The sequence below is a fragment of the Chlorocebus sabaeus genome, chromosome 9 (assembly GCF_047675955.1).
Source record: "Chlorocebus sabaeus isolate Y175 chromosome 9, mChlSab1.0.hap1, whole genome shotgun sequence".
Taxonomy (NCBI): domain Eukaryota; kingdom Metazoa; phylum Chordata; class Mammalia; order Primates; family Cercopithecidae; genus Chlorocebus; species Chlorocebus sabaeus.
Genome location: NC_132912.1, coordinates 116,324,405 through 116,338,920, shown reverse-complemented (window position 1 = coordinate 116,338,920; position 14,516 = coordinate 116,324,405). Strand labels below are relative to the sequence as shown.

The window sequence follows — 14,516 nt, the reverse complement described above, 5'->3', positions numbered from 1 at the left end:
TCTCCTATCTCTCATCAAAGACTCTCTAATTCTGGAGCCAGGAGAGAATTATCTTGGAGGAGGACAACATTTGTGTTTGGGGTGTGAGCAGGTCACACCCACATAAGCTTATTTATGGGGCCAGAACAAAGAAGCACCACACACATTATTTACAGATTAGCTCTCTACACCAAGCAGGACCATAGTTGCCACAGTCTGTCCGGGACCTTCCTAGCTTTCCTTCCTAAAGGTCCAGGTAAGATATACCTGCCAGAAAGGATACTATCAGCATAACTCAGAGTCAGCAGAAAGTCACTGTTTGGAAACTCAAGTTGGGGGTGGAGGCGAAGCAAGGAGAGAAAAAGAAGAGTGATGAGTTTGCCATGGAGGAGATGTCCATGCATGCTCACTTTCCTGGTGTCAGTACCTGTGAATGGATTAAGGTTGATTATGGAGGGGCAGGAGGCAGAGTATGCTTCTTATTTTTCCCACCTGGGGAGTCTGTACTAATCTGAACCCCTGGTTGGGTATTTTTATGGCCACAGTCAGTGTAAATAGCAACACTTGCGGAGGTTGATTCCATCCCAAAGGAAAGGTGTGAAAAGAGAAACCTTGGAGGAGTTTTCAGGTTGGCTCCCTGCCACATTTTCTCCCAGCTCCTCCCCACTGCTTCTCCTTCTCTCATCATCTCTCCTTGACTGTATTCTGTCACTCAGAGTCTGATCTGGTGGGTTTTGTAATGGACTTTCCGTGCAAGTCAGAGAAGTGCCAACCAGACAGAGACACCATGAGGGATGCCACCCTGCCCACCTTGCCCCTGCCACCTGCTCCTGACTCAGTGCTCTCTCTCAACAGGTGGCCTACAAGGCAGGAAATGAGCAGTCTGTCCATCAGTATACCATCAGCAAAGACGAGCCTCTCTTCCTGCGGGCCCGAGCCAATGCTGCAAATCTCAGCGAGGTACAGAGAGAGGGAGTGGGCAGCATGAACTCTGCTCTCCTTTGTGTATAGCCACCTGGTAAACCAAGCCCACCAGCCATGGCATAGTGTCTGCGTCAACTGAGGTTACATACATCTGGTTGTTGTAAAAACAGCTCACCCAGCAGATCTGGCTCCTGATCAGTGTTTTGGGGGAGAGGAGGACAGCTTTCACAGGAATGAGCTAGTGGAGGACTTGAGCCACTGAATGTATCTTGGGGTTGGATGTAGGGGTTATTCTAGGTGCCAGAGTTGAAACAGCATAATCATGGTAGAGGGGAGTAAGAGCTCAGACATTCGCTCCAAATGGTCTGGGTTTGATCCTTGGTTGTCACTTACTAGGTGTGTGACCTTAGGCAAATTCTTTGTTCTCAGGTGTCCCATTGGTAAAATGATGCCAACATTAGTCCCATCGGGTTGTCATGAGGTTTTAGTGAGTCTCTACACATTAAGCATTCAGAGGCAAGTGCACAGTGGTAGCTGTTAGTCATGAAAGCATCCATAGTTCCAACTTTCCTCCTGTCTGTATCTTCTGGGGAAGGTGTTTTCTTTGCTGTCCCTGCTTAGCTCCCAGGTCTTTGGGTTCCTCATCTGATAAATAGATGGGGAGGAGAATTGGGAGGAGAAGCAGAGGTTAAATTGATTCACATGCAGAAAGGGAAAGGAGCCTTCCAGAAGAAAGATCTTGAAATTTGGAGATAAGAGCAGGAGAGAGAATGGGAGGCGCAAGGAAAAGACCCAGGTGGACTAGAGGCTGGGGGAAGGTGGGAGGAAAGAGAAAGGGGTGCAGCTGGAGCTGCTGCTGGCCGGGTGGGGTGCGTGGACGGAGATGGAGAATAGACTTTTCAGAAACATCACTGTGTTGTGCTATGCTATCCTACCTTTGGCATGTTTTTGAGACTTCCACGAAAACTCCTAGTATTTGTTAAGGCTTCTGGAGTTTAATTTCTGCTTTTTTTTTTTAATTGAAACCCTATGTGTTAAGAGGCCTTAAGGCAGGAAGAAGGCCTGGCTGTATTCAGATGACATGATTTCTGTGACTCTCAGAGAAGAATGTAATAATCAATATTGCTTTCCTAGAATGGTCATTAGAGTCTAGAGAAATGCTCTCACATGAGAACCCTTTCACATGAAAACCCCCTCACCTTCTCTCCTAAATCCCCTTAGAAACTGTACAAGAGCAGCTGGGAAAACCAGAAGGCAAAAGGGTTTGAGCTACGTCTTGACTCCTTGACCTTCCTGGCAGCGAAAGCCAAGAGGGACCTGGCTAGTGAGGTGAGTCTGTCCCCAACTTGTAAAAGAGACTGCAGAATCCTGTGTTTTTATACCTGGGAGATTCTCCTGAGTGTCTGGGCAGGTTCTTAATCTCTCTGAACCTCAGGATTCTTATCTGTAAAATGGAGATAATAGCCATAACCTTGCAATGAGATCATCACATCTGTGCCTGTCTATTTAATAACTGCTTGCCACACATTGATTTTCAGTAAGTGATGACTTACTATTTGTAGTAGTAGCAGGAGTAAGAATCCAGATTTCTCACTTTACAGATAAATTGATGCCCAGAGACATTCCATGACTTTCTAAGGACATTGTGGTCTGTTAATGGTTAATACAGGCTCTGGTGTCAGATAGACCTTGTATAAAATCCCACCTCTGTCATCCATTAGCATTGTTACTTCAGGAAGGTTGTTTAAGCTTTAAAAATCTCAGTTAACTTGCTGGTAAATTGGTAATTGCAAAATAACGACAAGGAAATGGAATGAATTGATGTACATGAAGTATTGTATAGACTAATGCAATCTGTTAGGAGTCGGATATGAGAAAAGGAGCTTGAGCCAGGATTTAAGTCAAACGCTGCTTCCTTCATCGAGAAAGTCTTGCTTCCAAAAAAGATCAGCTAAACCAAAAAAAACTGGCTTGGTGATGTGGTTGGTTTACATTCTGACATAAGCCCTTTATCTTATTCTTAGTTGGTAACATTTTACAAATCAGCACTGGTCTGTGGATGCACTTCAGTTACACAGGCTTGTCCTGTGCTTAGTTATACCATGGGTTCAATAAGTGGTGGCAGATATTGATACTGTTGTTGTTGCCAGAGCTGAGAGTAGAACATGAATCTACCACTGACCGAAGCAACGATAATGTTGAAAATCATGCCCCACACTGGTGCCTTCTGACAGTTTTCACAACTTTTCCATATTTATTCTTGCTTCAGGTCCTTGTTACTTTCGACCTAGTGTTGTTTTTCAAACCATGTGCTCCTTTTTGCCCCTCATACTCCCCCAAATATATATGTACTCCAGTTATCTTTTAATTTGAGCTCCTTTCATAAGCAGCAATTGTAGTTTGGCTATTCTGTATGTTTTTCATTTCATGGCTACTTTTATTTATAACTCTGAGCTTTCTGGCAGCTGAGGTGAAAAGGGAAATAATGGGTAATAATATTTTCTTTCACTGATGAAAGAAAATATATCAGATGTTCAAAAAAGGCAAACTTTCATTTGACTCTAGTTCTAATAGGATTCTGTCCAATGGCCTTGTCTTAGCTCTCATACATGGAGTCTGAAGCCTAACAATTCCTTTAGGAGAGTCTAATGTATCCCTGCTCTGTTCCTATTTAGGTGAAGTACAAGGAGGATTATGAGAGATCCAGAGGGAAGCTCATTGGGGCAAAAGGTGTACAGGGAGATTCGCAAATGAGCCACTCACTGCAAATGTCCAAGCTGCAGAGTGAACTGGAGTACAAGAAGGGCTTCGAGGACACCAAATCCCAATGCCACGTCTCCCTGGACATGGTCCACCTCGTGCATGCCCGCAAAGCTCAGCATTTAGCCACAGACATAGGCTACAAGACGGCGGCACATCACTTCACGGCTTTGCCCACAGACATGAAGGTGGAATGGGCCAAGAAAGCTTATGGCTTACAGAGTGATGTAAGCTCTGTGTGAGTGTGTGCACGTGTGTGTATGTGTGTGTTGTGTGTGTGCTAGTGCAAGTGTTTCCCTAAGCCGTTCAACGCAACTATTTATGCTATGGGACACCTGTTTCTGGATCCCTAAGTGGCAGCACTTTACTTTGTTAGTGGTTTAACTTTTATTCAAACTAGGCTGATTTTAGATTCTGTACTAACAAACAGAAGAAATCATAGAGTTACTTTTTCCTTCTTGGAATTCTGGCCTACATATGTTTTCCAGGTTTCTTTTTATTGCCGGGGGGAAGTATCTTTGTGTCACTCCTAGCAGTGGCCTGCTAGGGGAGAGCGTCGCTGATAACTCACCCCGACTTTGGTAGTTCCCATTTTTGGAATGGGTAGGTCGCTAATCTTCAATAACCCTTTCCCCGTCCTCCTGATCCTCGCCTCCCAGTTCTGCTTTCTGTCTTCAGGTGACTCTTGCACAAGAATGGGGGTGAACTGAGAAGGCAGGTCAGCTGCAGTCAGACTATTACACAGGAAGTGTGTGTGTGTGTGTAGGGGTGTGTGTGTGTGTGTGTAGACACGCCCTTCCTGGTAGAGCTGTTTCATGATAGATGATGATATGCTAGTTTTAGAGAAGTGTCCATTTAAATGACTTTCCATTAAAACTACTCATTCAATGGAAACTAAAGAAATGAGAAGAAATATGCCCTGCCCCCGCACCGAGGTGGCCAGGAAGGAATTGGCACTGTGGGAAGCCTCCGCTGTCTTGTGAAATTCCCTCAAATAGCACCCACCTGGGTTCTGTTGTGAATTCTCATTTTCTTGTCCCCCGTGTGTCATTTTAAACAAGAAAATTGGTAATGCAGACAATGAGGACGTGCTTCTTTCCAAGTAGACTCATCCGTAATGAGGGGCAAGGTTGGTTTGGCCCCCAGTAGTGTTGGGTGGGGCCTAAAGCCACTGTCCCAAGGGATGCCTCCAATTAAAGGGGAAATTAATTGACTTTTGGGAGCCCTACCTGTGACTGTGCAGAAATGCGTTAAGACAAAAGTGGCATCTAATTTGACTCAGCTGGCACCAAGCCTGCGTCGGGAGCCACTAATAGCCCTTTAAATGTCTGTGCACCAACAATGGCCTGCCTTTTTTTTTTTTTTTTTTTCTTTCTCCTTTGTCAGAACCAATACAGGGCAGATGTGAAGTGGATGAAAGGCACAGGCTGGGTCGCCACCGGGTCATTAAATGTGGAGCAGGCGAAGAAGGCAGGAGAACTCATTAGCGAGGTGAGATTTCCTGACAGCCTGTAACAGGCCTGGCTGCATTAGGCGTGTGGCGTCTCTGTATAAAATTAAAATAATTTCCACTCAAAAGGCAAAGAAAAAGGCAAAGCCACATGAAAGACCTCAAAACCCAGACTAGGGCTGGTAATTAGAGGGAAACCACATACGAAACACACACCAGTAGGGGCCCTGGCAAAAACAAAGTGGGTGACAAATGATATTATGAATAATAATGACAATCAAACAGAGCTCAATTGCTACCCACCAACTTACCTTTTTAATGAAGCAACACAGGAGAGATGATGAAAAGATACATTTATTGCACCCAGAAAGCCCTTTGGTGACTTTAGGCACATTTTCTTCCTCTCCCTTTCTGCCACAGAGTCAACAGTTTTTGAATATTCACGTGGTGGTCACCATGTGACATGGTTCTTTCTTGAGGGAGGGTCTCACTTCAGTTTACTCAGTTCTGCCTACTTATAGCCACCTTGACTGGAACCTACAGCATCACTGCTTGCAAAAAGTTGTTTCTTCATATTTCATGATGGTGTCATTGAGCAGCTCTTTCTGAGTTTTTCAACCTTGGCGCTATTGACATTTTGATTTTTCTTTGTTGTGGGGTTATCCTGTGCCCTGCAAGATGTTTAGCAGGACGTCCTACAAGGATGCCAGTAGTGCCCTCTGTGGCAACCAAAAATGGATCAAGATATTGCTGAATGCCCCCCAGGGAGCAGAATTGTCCCTGTTGGAGTGGCACAGGACGAAGCTCCCAGGAGGCTGGACACCATCAAACTATTCACACCCATGCTCTTTATGTTTGCTTGTGGGGAGACTTGATCAGAAGACAAGTGAGCATTTGCCTAGTTGTCTTCAGAGTAACCTGGTCTTTCTAGACTTTTCTGGGAGGAAAGGGGACCATAATGGCCATAGTCCCACAGGATGTTAGCTTTGGCAATGAGCCTCCTGGAATTTTTTTTTTTTTTTTTTTTTTTGAGGAGAAGGCTTTCTTTCTGAACCTATAGTTAAAATAGAAAGACACCCTTGTTGGTTTTTCAAACACACCCGTCCAGCATTAGTATTTTCCCATGGAACGTCATTCTCACTACCTGGCACACTGTAGAGTTGACTTCAAAAAGTGGCCTTATGCTGATTGGCCTGATTTTTAGGGACCTTGGTCAACACTCAAGGCTCAGAAGACCCTGGGAACTCCATGGGAATAGCACTGCTCTAATTTGTTCATTCTAGTTCAGGAGAGGCCCTCTGGGAGGATGAATGTGAAGAACTTGTAGGAATAAACCTTTAGGTTTAAAGATTCATGATCCCAAACTCTCAATATTGGGCTCACTCACAAAAGGAAATGAAGACTAAAGACCATATTTGCATAATTTAGACTTCAAGATGATTTCCTTCATGTGTCCAAATCTGGCAGCCAAGGGATCTTCAGGGGACCATGTATCCCACAGCTGTTAGTTAGTCGCCTCATTGTGCATACTTTCTCAACAAATTTGCTTATCCTCTTTGATGGGCTTGTCGCATGCTAGTCCTCAAACTTTAATAAGTAAAGCAAGATATCTTTCAGCAACTTTCCCCCCCATCTCATGTCAGGCTGTCACATTTACAAGTTGATGTCGAATTGGGCCACCTTCTTCTTCTTCTTCTTCTTTTTTTTTTTTTTTTTGAGATGAATCTTGTTCTGTTAACCAAGCTGGAGTGCAGTGGAGCGATCTTGGCTCACTGCAACCTCTGCCTCCCGGGTTCAAGCAATTCTCCTGCTTCAGCCTCTTGAGTAGCTGAGATTACAGGCGCCCACCACCACACCCAGCTAATTCTTATATTTTTAGTAGAGACGAGGTTTCACCATGTTGCCCAGGCTGGTCTCGAACTCCTGATTTCAAGTGATTCACCCTCCTCAGCCTCCCAAAGTGCTGGGATTACAGGCATAAGCCACTGTGTCCGGCCTGGGCCACCTCCTTAACTTCCAGAGAGAATGCCTGGCACTGTTGAAAGAGCCACAAATTCTCACACACACCTATGCTCCAAAGCAGAGGTCAGAAAGCCTTTTCTGTGAAGGACCAGATAGTAAACAGTTTTGGCTTTGTAGGTCATATGGCCTCTGTCACAACTAGCTGGAAAATGGCCGTAGGCAACATGTAAGTGAATAAGCATGGCCATGTTCCAATAAAACTTTATTTACAGAAACAGGTGGTGAGCTCGATTTAGCTGGCTATTGATCTGTGTCGTCTTAAGACAACCCAATATACAAAAATCCAACCAGATAAAGGAGAGTGGGTTTAAGACGATTATTCTGTTTTGGAAAGCATAAACTCTGTGATCTCATTAAAGTCATAATGGTTTCAGTCTCCTAGAAAAGTACTTTGATTTTTAAAAAAGAAATTAATTTAAACAGATTTTCAGAATACTTCAAAATTGGGTATCTAGGTCTTTGCCAGCATTTTTGTGATTTTGTTTTTGTTTTTTTGCTTCAGTGTCTTTCAAACTACGTGATGACTCCTTTCAATAATGGCATCCTTTTTCTTGTTACTGTAATATTTTGAAGAATTATTTCCTATGTTAACTGAACTAGGCTCTAACGTGACTGGACGGCATACACTCGCAGGCTGCTAAATGTGAGGGTTTTGACTGCGATAATATCTGCCGGTGTTTTTTTGTGGAAGGAAAATAGAAAGCTTAAATGGATAAATGTAGCTCTGAATGCTCTTTCTTGCTTAGAAGACCCAAACTAAGATATGTAAACAACTGCAACAAAGTATTTGAAGCCTATAAAAAGAATCCTTTTCTAAGTGTGTATCCTACAGTCTTTTACTAGTCCAATCTAATTTGGAGATGTTTTCTTTGCACCAGGTAGAAATACTTTAATGTTAATTGACATGAGGTTATTCTTAAATTGAAACAAATATTAACCTGAAGGCACCTAGGATATAAAGATGGAGGAAGCAGAATAATAATTATGTTCACAAATTCACTCTAATCTCAAGCAACCTATGATTTTCTCTTTCAAATGGCATGAAAGAGCAGCACAAAATTCACAGCTTTGATCTTTTTCTGCTCAACAGAAGAAGTACCGTCAGCATCCAGATGCTTTGAAGTTTACCAGTATTAAAGACACTCCGGAGATGGTCCAGGCCAGAATTAGTTATACCCAAGCAGTGGATGTAAGTGATAATGTATATACATTATGACTCTAAGAGTGGGCTCTTCTTTCAACACTGCGATTGAAGCAGAGGGGTTCTTGGGTTTTCTCCTTCTGTTGTCCTAAGGATGAAGGCGCTCCCTGTCCTTTGCAGAGGCTCCCTTAGCGGGGGTGCTTCCTCATTAGGATGCAAATGGGGGTGTTACTGCACTTAGAATGCCAAGTGGGGCTCCACCACCCCACTGCCCCAAGATGCTCGCCCTCCTTCCCATTTGCATGTCTCACCAATTTATTCGTGGTGAGGCCGTTTTCCCTTCTCCTTTGGTCTGAAAGCGTTGTTTTCAGAACTGGGTGAAATTCTTGGTAATTGGAATCCTGACGCTGTGCTTAGAGCTCTTTAGGACCCAAGGCCAGCAATTGTTGCTCTATGAATTTCCCAGAGACTTTGAACATGATTTGGGTCTGATTTATATACATTAGACTAACTTTCAAGCCATTTCCCCGTACTCCTTTAGGATGTGAAACGAAAATTTGACCCTTTTCCCTCTGTGGGAAAGGTTGGCTGGGGTGCAGGGTTGCAGGGTCGGCTGGAGACTAAAGTGAACGATGAGGTCCTGAAAAAAATCACTTTATGGTGTAGATTAACCCTGTTTGGCTGATTCTACTAAGAGAAACCCATGGATCTTTGTGCAGGGCAAATCTGGCTTTTAAATACCTTTAAACCATTCAACTTTCCATGAGGAAAATTTACAAACCTTGAGGGTATAGGTTTCAAAATTCTCTTCCTTGTTTCCCAATTGAGCAAATGATTCTGGCTCCGCTTTATTTGACAGGCATTCTGAAACAGCCTGAGTGCCTGTCAGAATCTGGGATGGGATGATTTACAAGCTTATGGATTTGGGAATTTATAACTTCTTCATAATCAGCCCATCAGAATCAAACTGATTTCTGAGAAACACAGATGGTCAAACAAGAACTTCTGTATGAAGAAAAACAATACCTGTTTCTTCCTTACCTTAGCCAACTCTAGGGGGCACTGCTGTGATACGTAGAAACTTGGATACATCTGATAAGATTTGGGATGGAAAAGCCCTGTTTGGAAACTTTCTCTGGTGGCCGATGCCAACTGTGTGTGTCATTATTAACTACCAAGATATCTGAAGCTTGGGTCAGAGCTCTGGGAGAACGGAGTCCCAGATCCACCCAGGAGTCATGTCTTAGGGGAAGAATATTTGAGTTGGAGGAGCGGAGGAGGATTGAGATAGGGAGGAGAAAACCTCACCTGTACAAGAGCCATCTTCTTTCTCACCTTCTGTATCTTGAGGCCCTCTCATAGCTGATAGTTAATCACCAAATTATTACTAGGTGTTAAGTAAACCTCGTTTTCTCATTTGACACCCATCTTAGCAGTTTACTATGAGTGGGGCATTCACTGAGGGGAATGCTTCAGCTTGTCATGTTCTGAGCTAGGAAGCAGAGCTTGGAAATGACATGCATGCCACCATGCTAACTGTAAAATCTGGGTGGAGGCAGGGTGCCCGAGATCATGTCTTTATGAGGAGGTGGCAGCTACTGCAGCTTGGTCTCTTGGAGCGTCACCTGGCTTGTGGCTGTGTGGAATGGGCTCTAGGTTTCATGCAAAACCTCCCTCCATCCACAGAGATTATACAGGGAACAAGGAGAAAACATAAAGCATCATTACACGCCAACTGCTGACCTCCCTGAAGTCCTGCTGGCCAAGCTGAATGCCATGAATATCAGTGAGGTGAGTCTGAACCAAGAGGCACGCGTTTTAATGACGGGAGAGCAGGGCTAGTCATGGGCAGGCACACAATGCCCTGTGCTCAGAAGCCCCCGAGCTAGTTTCATGTTCTGCCATCACCACCTTGAAATATGTGATATTTTTGAACAAGGGACTCCACATTTTCATCTGCATTGGGCCCTGCACACTACATAGCTGGTCCTGCAGAAGAGTCCCGCTCATTTGAAAGAATGATCTGGGAAAATTCTCTGCCTAGTTCAAAGAGCATTGGTTTGGAGGAGCTGGAAAGTGGGAACATCAGAATATAGCTGAGTATATCCAGTGGCTATACCAAGGGAAGACCTGGGGCTTAACTCCTCCTCTCCAAAATCTGTCAGCTCCCCTGCCCACCGTTTCTGTTCTTTGATAGAGACGTCTGACTTTTCTTTATCTGACATAAAGCGCTATGCATATGCAATCTCGTGCCTCCTTCTTCCAATCAAATTGCTGCTTAGAAAAATCTGTGTCTGTTTGACTCTAAAGCCTTTGCTTCCCCTCCCCTCTATGCCTCAACCTGTCCCCCCTCAACCACGTCCCCTGCCCACCTCCAATGGTGGGCACGAGGCAGGATCCAACTCATGTGGGTTTAGCTAAGCCACCATGATCTCTAATTCCAACTGGCCAGGGAGGGAGGGGACCCACCACCAACCAGATTCCCAGTTTGGTAAGCCAGAGTTCAGGAAACCACCAGGTCGCTTAAAGGTCTTTCCTTGTGCACATCTTCCCGACAGACGCGTTATAAGGAATCCTGGAGCAAACTTCGAGATGGTGGCTATAAACTGAGGTTGGATGCCCTTCCATTCCAAGCAGCAAAGGCTTCTGGTGAAATCATAAGTGATGTAAGCATTCACCCCGTTCCTGTGACAATGTTCAACACTAACCGGTTTTCACTCCTTTTGCCCCTAACCCCTGCCTTCTTTTGCCTGTAGATAATTCCCTGTCCTCCCTGAACTGACTGTGTCAGGGCAATCAGGGAATGACCAATGAGAAAGAACATATCTTGCAACAAAAAATTCCCCAGCCTAGGATACAAAGCCAAATGCTGGACTGTAAACATAGACCCTGGGCAGATGAAATGCACCGTTCACTAAGGTGTTCATAGAGTCCACGTGAAGAGATGGCTAACAATGCACCCACCTTCCTCCAGCGTGGGGCCGCCCACGTGCTAATGCATCCTGCCATTTCACAGCCAGCCCTTTGGTCATTGGGAGTCTTGCATATGAAAGAATAGCCCTTTTGACGACTCCAGCGCATTTTCTTTTAACTCACCCAGTTACTGTCAAAAGAACAAAACATTTCACCCAATGCCCACCTCTTCCATTCTGTGTCCCTTATCCCTGAGCTGTTCCTCTCTCCCGCTCTCTTTCCCTTTAGTACAAATACAAAGAGGCATTTGAGAAAATGAAAGGACAGATGCTTGGTTCCCGGAGCTTGGAAGATGATATCAGCCTTGCACATTCAGTGTATGCGACCTCACTGCAGAGTGATGTAAGTGGGGGGAGAGGCATCAGCGGCTGTGGGCCCCCCACCTGGCAATGCTCACTGCACAGCAACCTAACCTCATTTGTCCTTCTGGATGTGGGTATTGGTTCTGTTACTAACTTGCTATGTGACATTGTTAGATCACTTGTCCCTCCAGGCTACAGCTTCTTCCTCTATAAAAATGAGGTGCTGGACTGGTTGACCCCTTAGTTCCCTTCTGGGCTGGGCATTCTATGATTTTGACCAGTGGTCACTGGCCACTCATCTGGATTTGACCCTGGGCTGGGTTTGGCCTCCAGGGGTGTTTCATTTGGTCTGCAGAGTGGATTAATTGCAAATTTTAAAAAATGGAAAATTTTATATAAAAGTGTTAGGCCTCTGGCCAGAAGCTGGACCTGGATTCCTTAAGGCTACAGTTGGTTGAAGTGGCTTCCTGACCAACAGCTCCATTTAGAAGGGATCTGTGCAGTAGGCCAGGCAGCCACCCTCCTCTTCACTTCCTGCTTTACTCCTTTATGCTACCTGCCTGTCCCCTCTAGGCGTCTGAGTTTGCAATTACCCTGTCGTTGTTGGTTATGACCCTCTGGAGACTGGCAAATGTGTGGTAGGCACTGTCTCCTTGCACATATGTGAGTTGGCTAACATTGGTGATGAAATCTGTATCCAGCATGTTACAGAGGGCTAAGTGCTTTTATATACAGTGTCTCATCAGTTAACTGTCAGACTATCTCTAGGAACTCCATCTTGTTATTCTTCCTTATTTTCTCATAGGGGAGTAGAAACTCTGAGTGATTCAGTCTCTTGTCCAAGGTCAGCTAGATAGGGGCAGAGCCAAGCCGTGGAGCCAGCTCTACTTCTCATGGTCTTTCCACAACTTCACATGTTCTCTGCCATTTTGTATTCTGCCTCAGTTTCCCCATTCATAACTTTGTTTTTCCTTTCCATCCTGAGTTGCTGACCTAAGAATATGAGGTTGGATATGAATTGCCCTTGGCATTATGCTAGGGGTGAGGACAGAATGAATGGAAGTGGGGATAGGAGGTCAGGGAGGGGTGGCCAGTGCAATGAAAGACAATGGAAGGACAAAGGAGGATGAGGAAGAGATGGTGATTCTGCGTCTGATTATTTCCAGAGTGAGTTTCCCAGACCTTTAAACACAGCTCCTCCAAGGACTATAGTGGAACCTATGGTTTGGAATGGGTCTTCCCCTCCCTCTCCCAGAATGTGTGTTGGGTTTTTGGGAATGCCTATCCCTGAGGACTGACTCTCCAAGCATCTCCCCACTGTTCCTGGCTCCCACATTGATGAGGAAAATCACTGAATGCTTTGAAGAAGCTCTTCCTTAGCTAGTGTGAGAGGAGAATCCCTCATGCCTGAACTTGAGTGGATAATGGGAAAAAATATGGTGGACGGGGAGCGATGCATCTTCTTGCCTCTGAAAAATAGAAAGATCTAAAATTTGAGCAAGGGAATCACTGACATTATTTACTGTTACTTGAACTTTTGTATGTTCCCCAAATGAGGGAACCGTGGGCTGTCTTCATCCAGATCAATGACCTCCAGGAGCTGGGGGTAGTAAGTGTCAGGGCCTAGAGACAAGTCCTGCTTATTAGGCCAGTCTCTGCAAGAAAGGAGCACTGCCCCTGCCAAGAGCTTCCCCTGGGCTTACCTCCGGACAATTGCATTGCACTTGCCCTCCCTGTTGGTCCCATTGCAAATAGTGGCTTTGAAATAGCCGCTGTTGCTCTGTCTACCCCTCTAGGTGAATTACAAGAAAGGCTTTGAACACTCAAAGGCGCAGTTCCATCTGCCGTTGGACATGGCTGCCCTGGTGCATGCCAAGAAGGCTCAGACCCTGGCCAGCGACCAGGACTACAAACATCCACTGCCCCAGTACACTTCCTTGGCAGAAGACCTGAGGCTGAGCTGTGCCAAGAAAGCTCACAAATTGCAGAGCGAGGTAAGGAGACCTGGCCTCTTTCTCGGGGGCCCTTCTTCTCTCAGGCCCTCAAGGCAGTGACCTCCAAGCTCCTGTTGGCTCAGTGAAATCTCTAGAAATGAGAAATCCTAAACCCAAGTCTTATTTTGAAACCCAGTCTGAGAGTTCCTGCACGGCCCTTAAGCACAGTTACGCAAATCTAATCATAACCACCATTTATTATTTTTTGCTGCACTCTAAGCATTGTTTTATGGATTATCTCACAGTCAGCCCATATCATTAGTTTATCCTTATTTTACAGAGAAATTACAGTGAAATGCAGAGAAGTTAAATATCTTGCCCAAGATCACACAGCTATAGTGAGAAAGGGAGTGCTGGGATTTGAACTTGAGGTTCGAATGACAAAGATGCCCTCCAGGTTCATGGCTGTGCATGTTTAAGATTTGCCAATGATATTGCCTCTGGCCTCAAGTTGCAGGAAGGATTCCTCTTGGTGCTTCATGCATTCCTGTGCCACCCACCTTCTGAGGAGGGCTAAGATCTGTTGGGAGAGGCTACTCAGAACCTGTCAGGACTGATGCACTTCAGGGAGAGGAGAGGGAAATCAGGGCCCTGGAGACCCTCCCTGGGTTCTTTTGAGGAGTGTTTGTACTCCTCTGACATGCATTTCTCACTCCTGATGCCCAATTTCTGAAGCAGACAGGCCCAGGAGGGTCAGGAGGCACTGGAGACTTCCTCACTCCCAAGGAGAGCCAGAATGTTCTTCCCAACCGGCATCCACATCCTGTTCTCTACTTATTCCCCAGTTTGCTAGGTTTCCATGCTATGAAATTTGCAGGTAAGGAGCCTGCTTAGGAAAGGAAAACTCCGCACAAAATCTCTTTCCTGGTTTGGCAGTGCCTGCGATCTGAGCGGCACTCAGATCTGGGTGTCTGTCGTCTGTTTGGATTTTACGCCTGTGTACAGCATTTACTGAATGACATAAACTGTCA

At 45.2% G+C, this 14,516-nt stretch overlaps 1 protein-coding gene across 4 annotated transcripts in view; it reads left to right on the top strand.

Annotated features, from left to right (window-relative positions):
• Positions 1 to 14,516, top strand: part of NRAP (nebulin related anchoring protein) — a 76,027-nt gene that overhangs the window by 38,985 nt on the left and 22,526 nt on the right. For 3 of the 4 annotated variants that reach the window (XM_007964114.3, XM_038009566.2, XM_038009565.2), the window contains 9 exons: positions 835 to 939; positions 2,125 to 2,232; positions 3,579 to 3,890; positions 5,050 to 5,154; positions 8,226 to 8,324; positions 9,963 to 10,067; positions 10,835 to 10,942; positions 11,478 to 11,591; positions 13,348 to 13,545. In XM_007964114.3, the coding sequence (XP_007962305.3) occupies positions 835 to 939; positions 2,125 to 2,232; positions 3,579 to 3,890; positions 5,050 to 5,154; positions 8,226 to 8,324; positions 9,963 to 10,067; positions 10,835 to 10,942; positions 11,478 to 11,591; positions 13,348 to 13,545 (1,254 nt within the window). The remainder of the gene's footprint in view (positions 1 to 834; positions 940 to 2,124; positions 2,233 to 3,578; positions 3,891 to 5,049; positions 5,155 to 8,225; positions 8,325 to 9,962; positions 10,068 to 10,834; positions 10,943 to 11,477; positions 11,592 to 13,347; positions 13,546 to 14,516) is intronic. The other variant, XM_038009567.2, reaches the window with a different exon arrangement.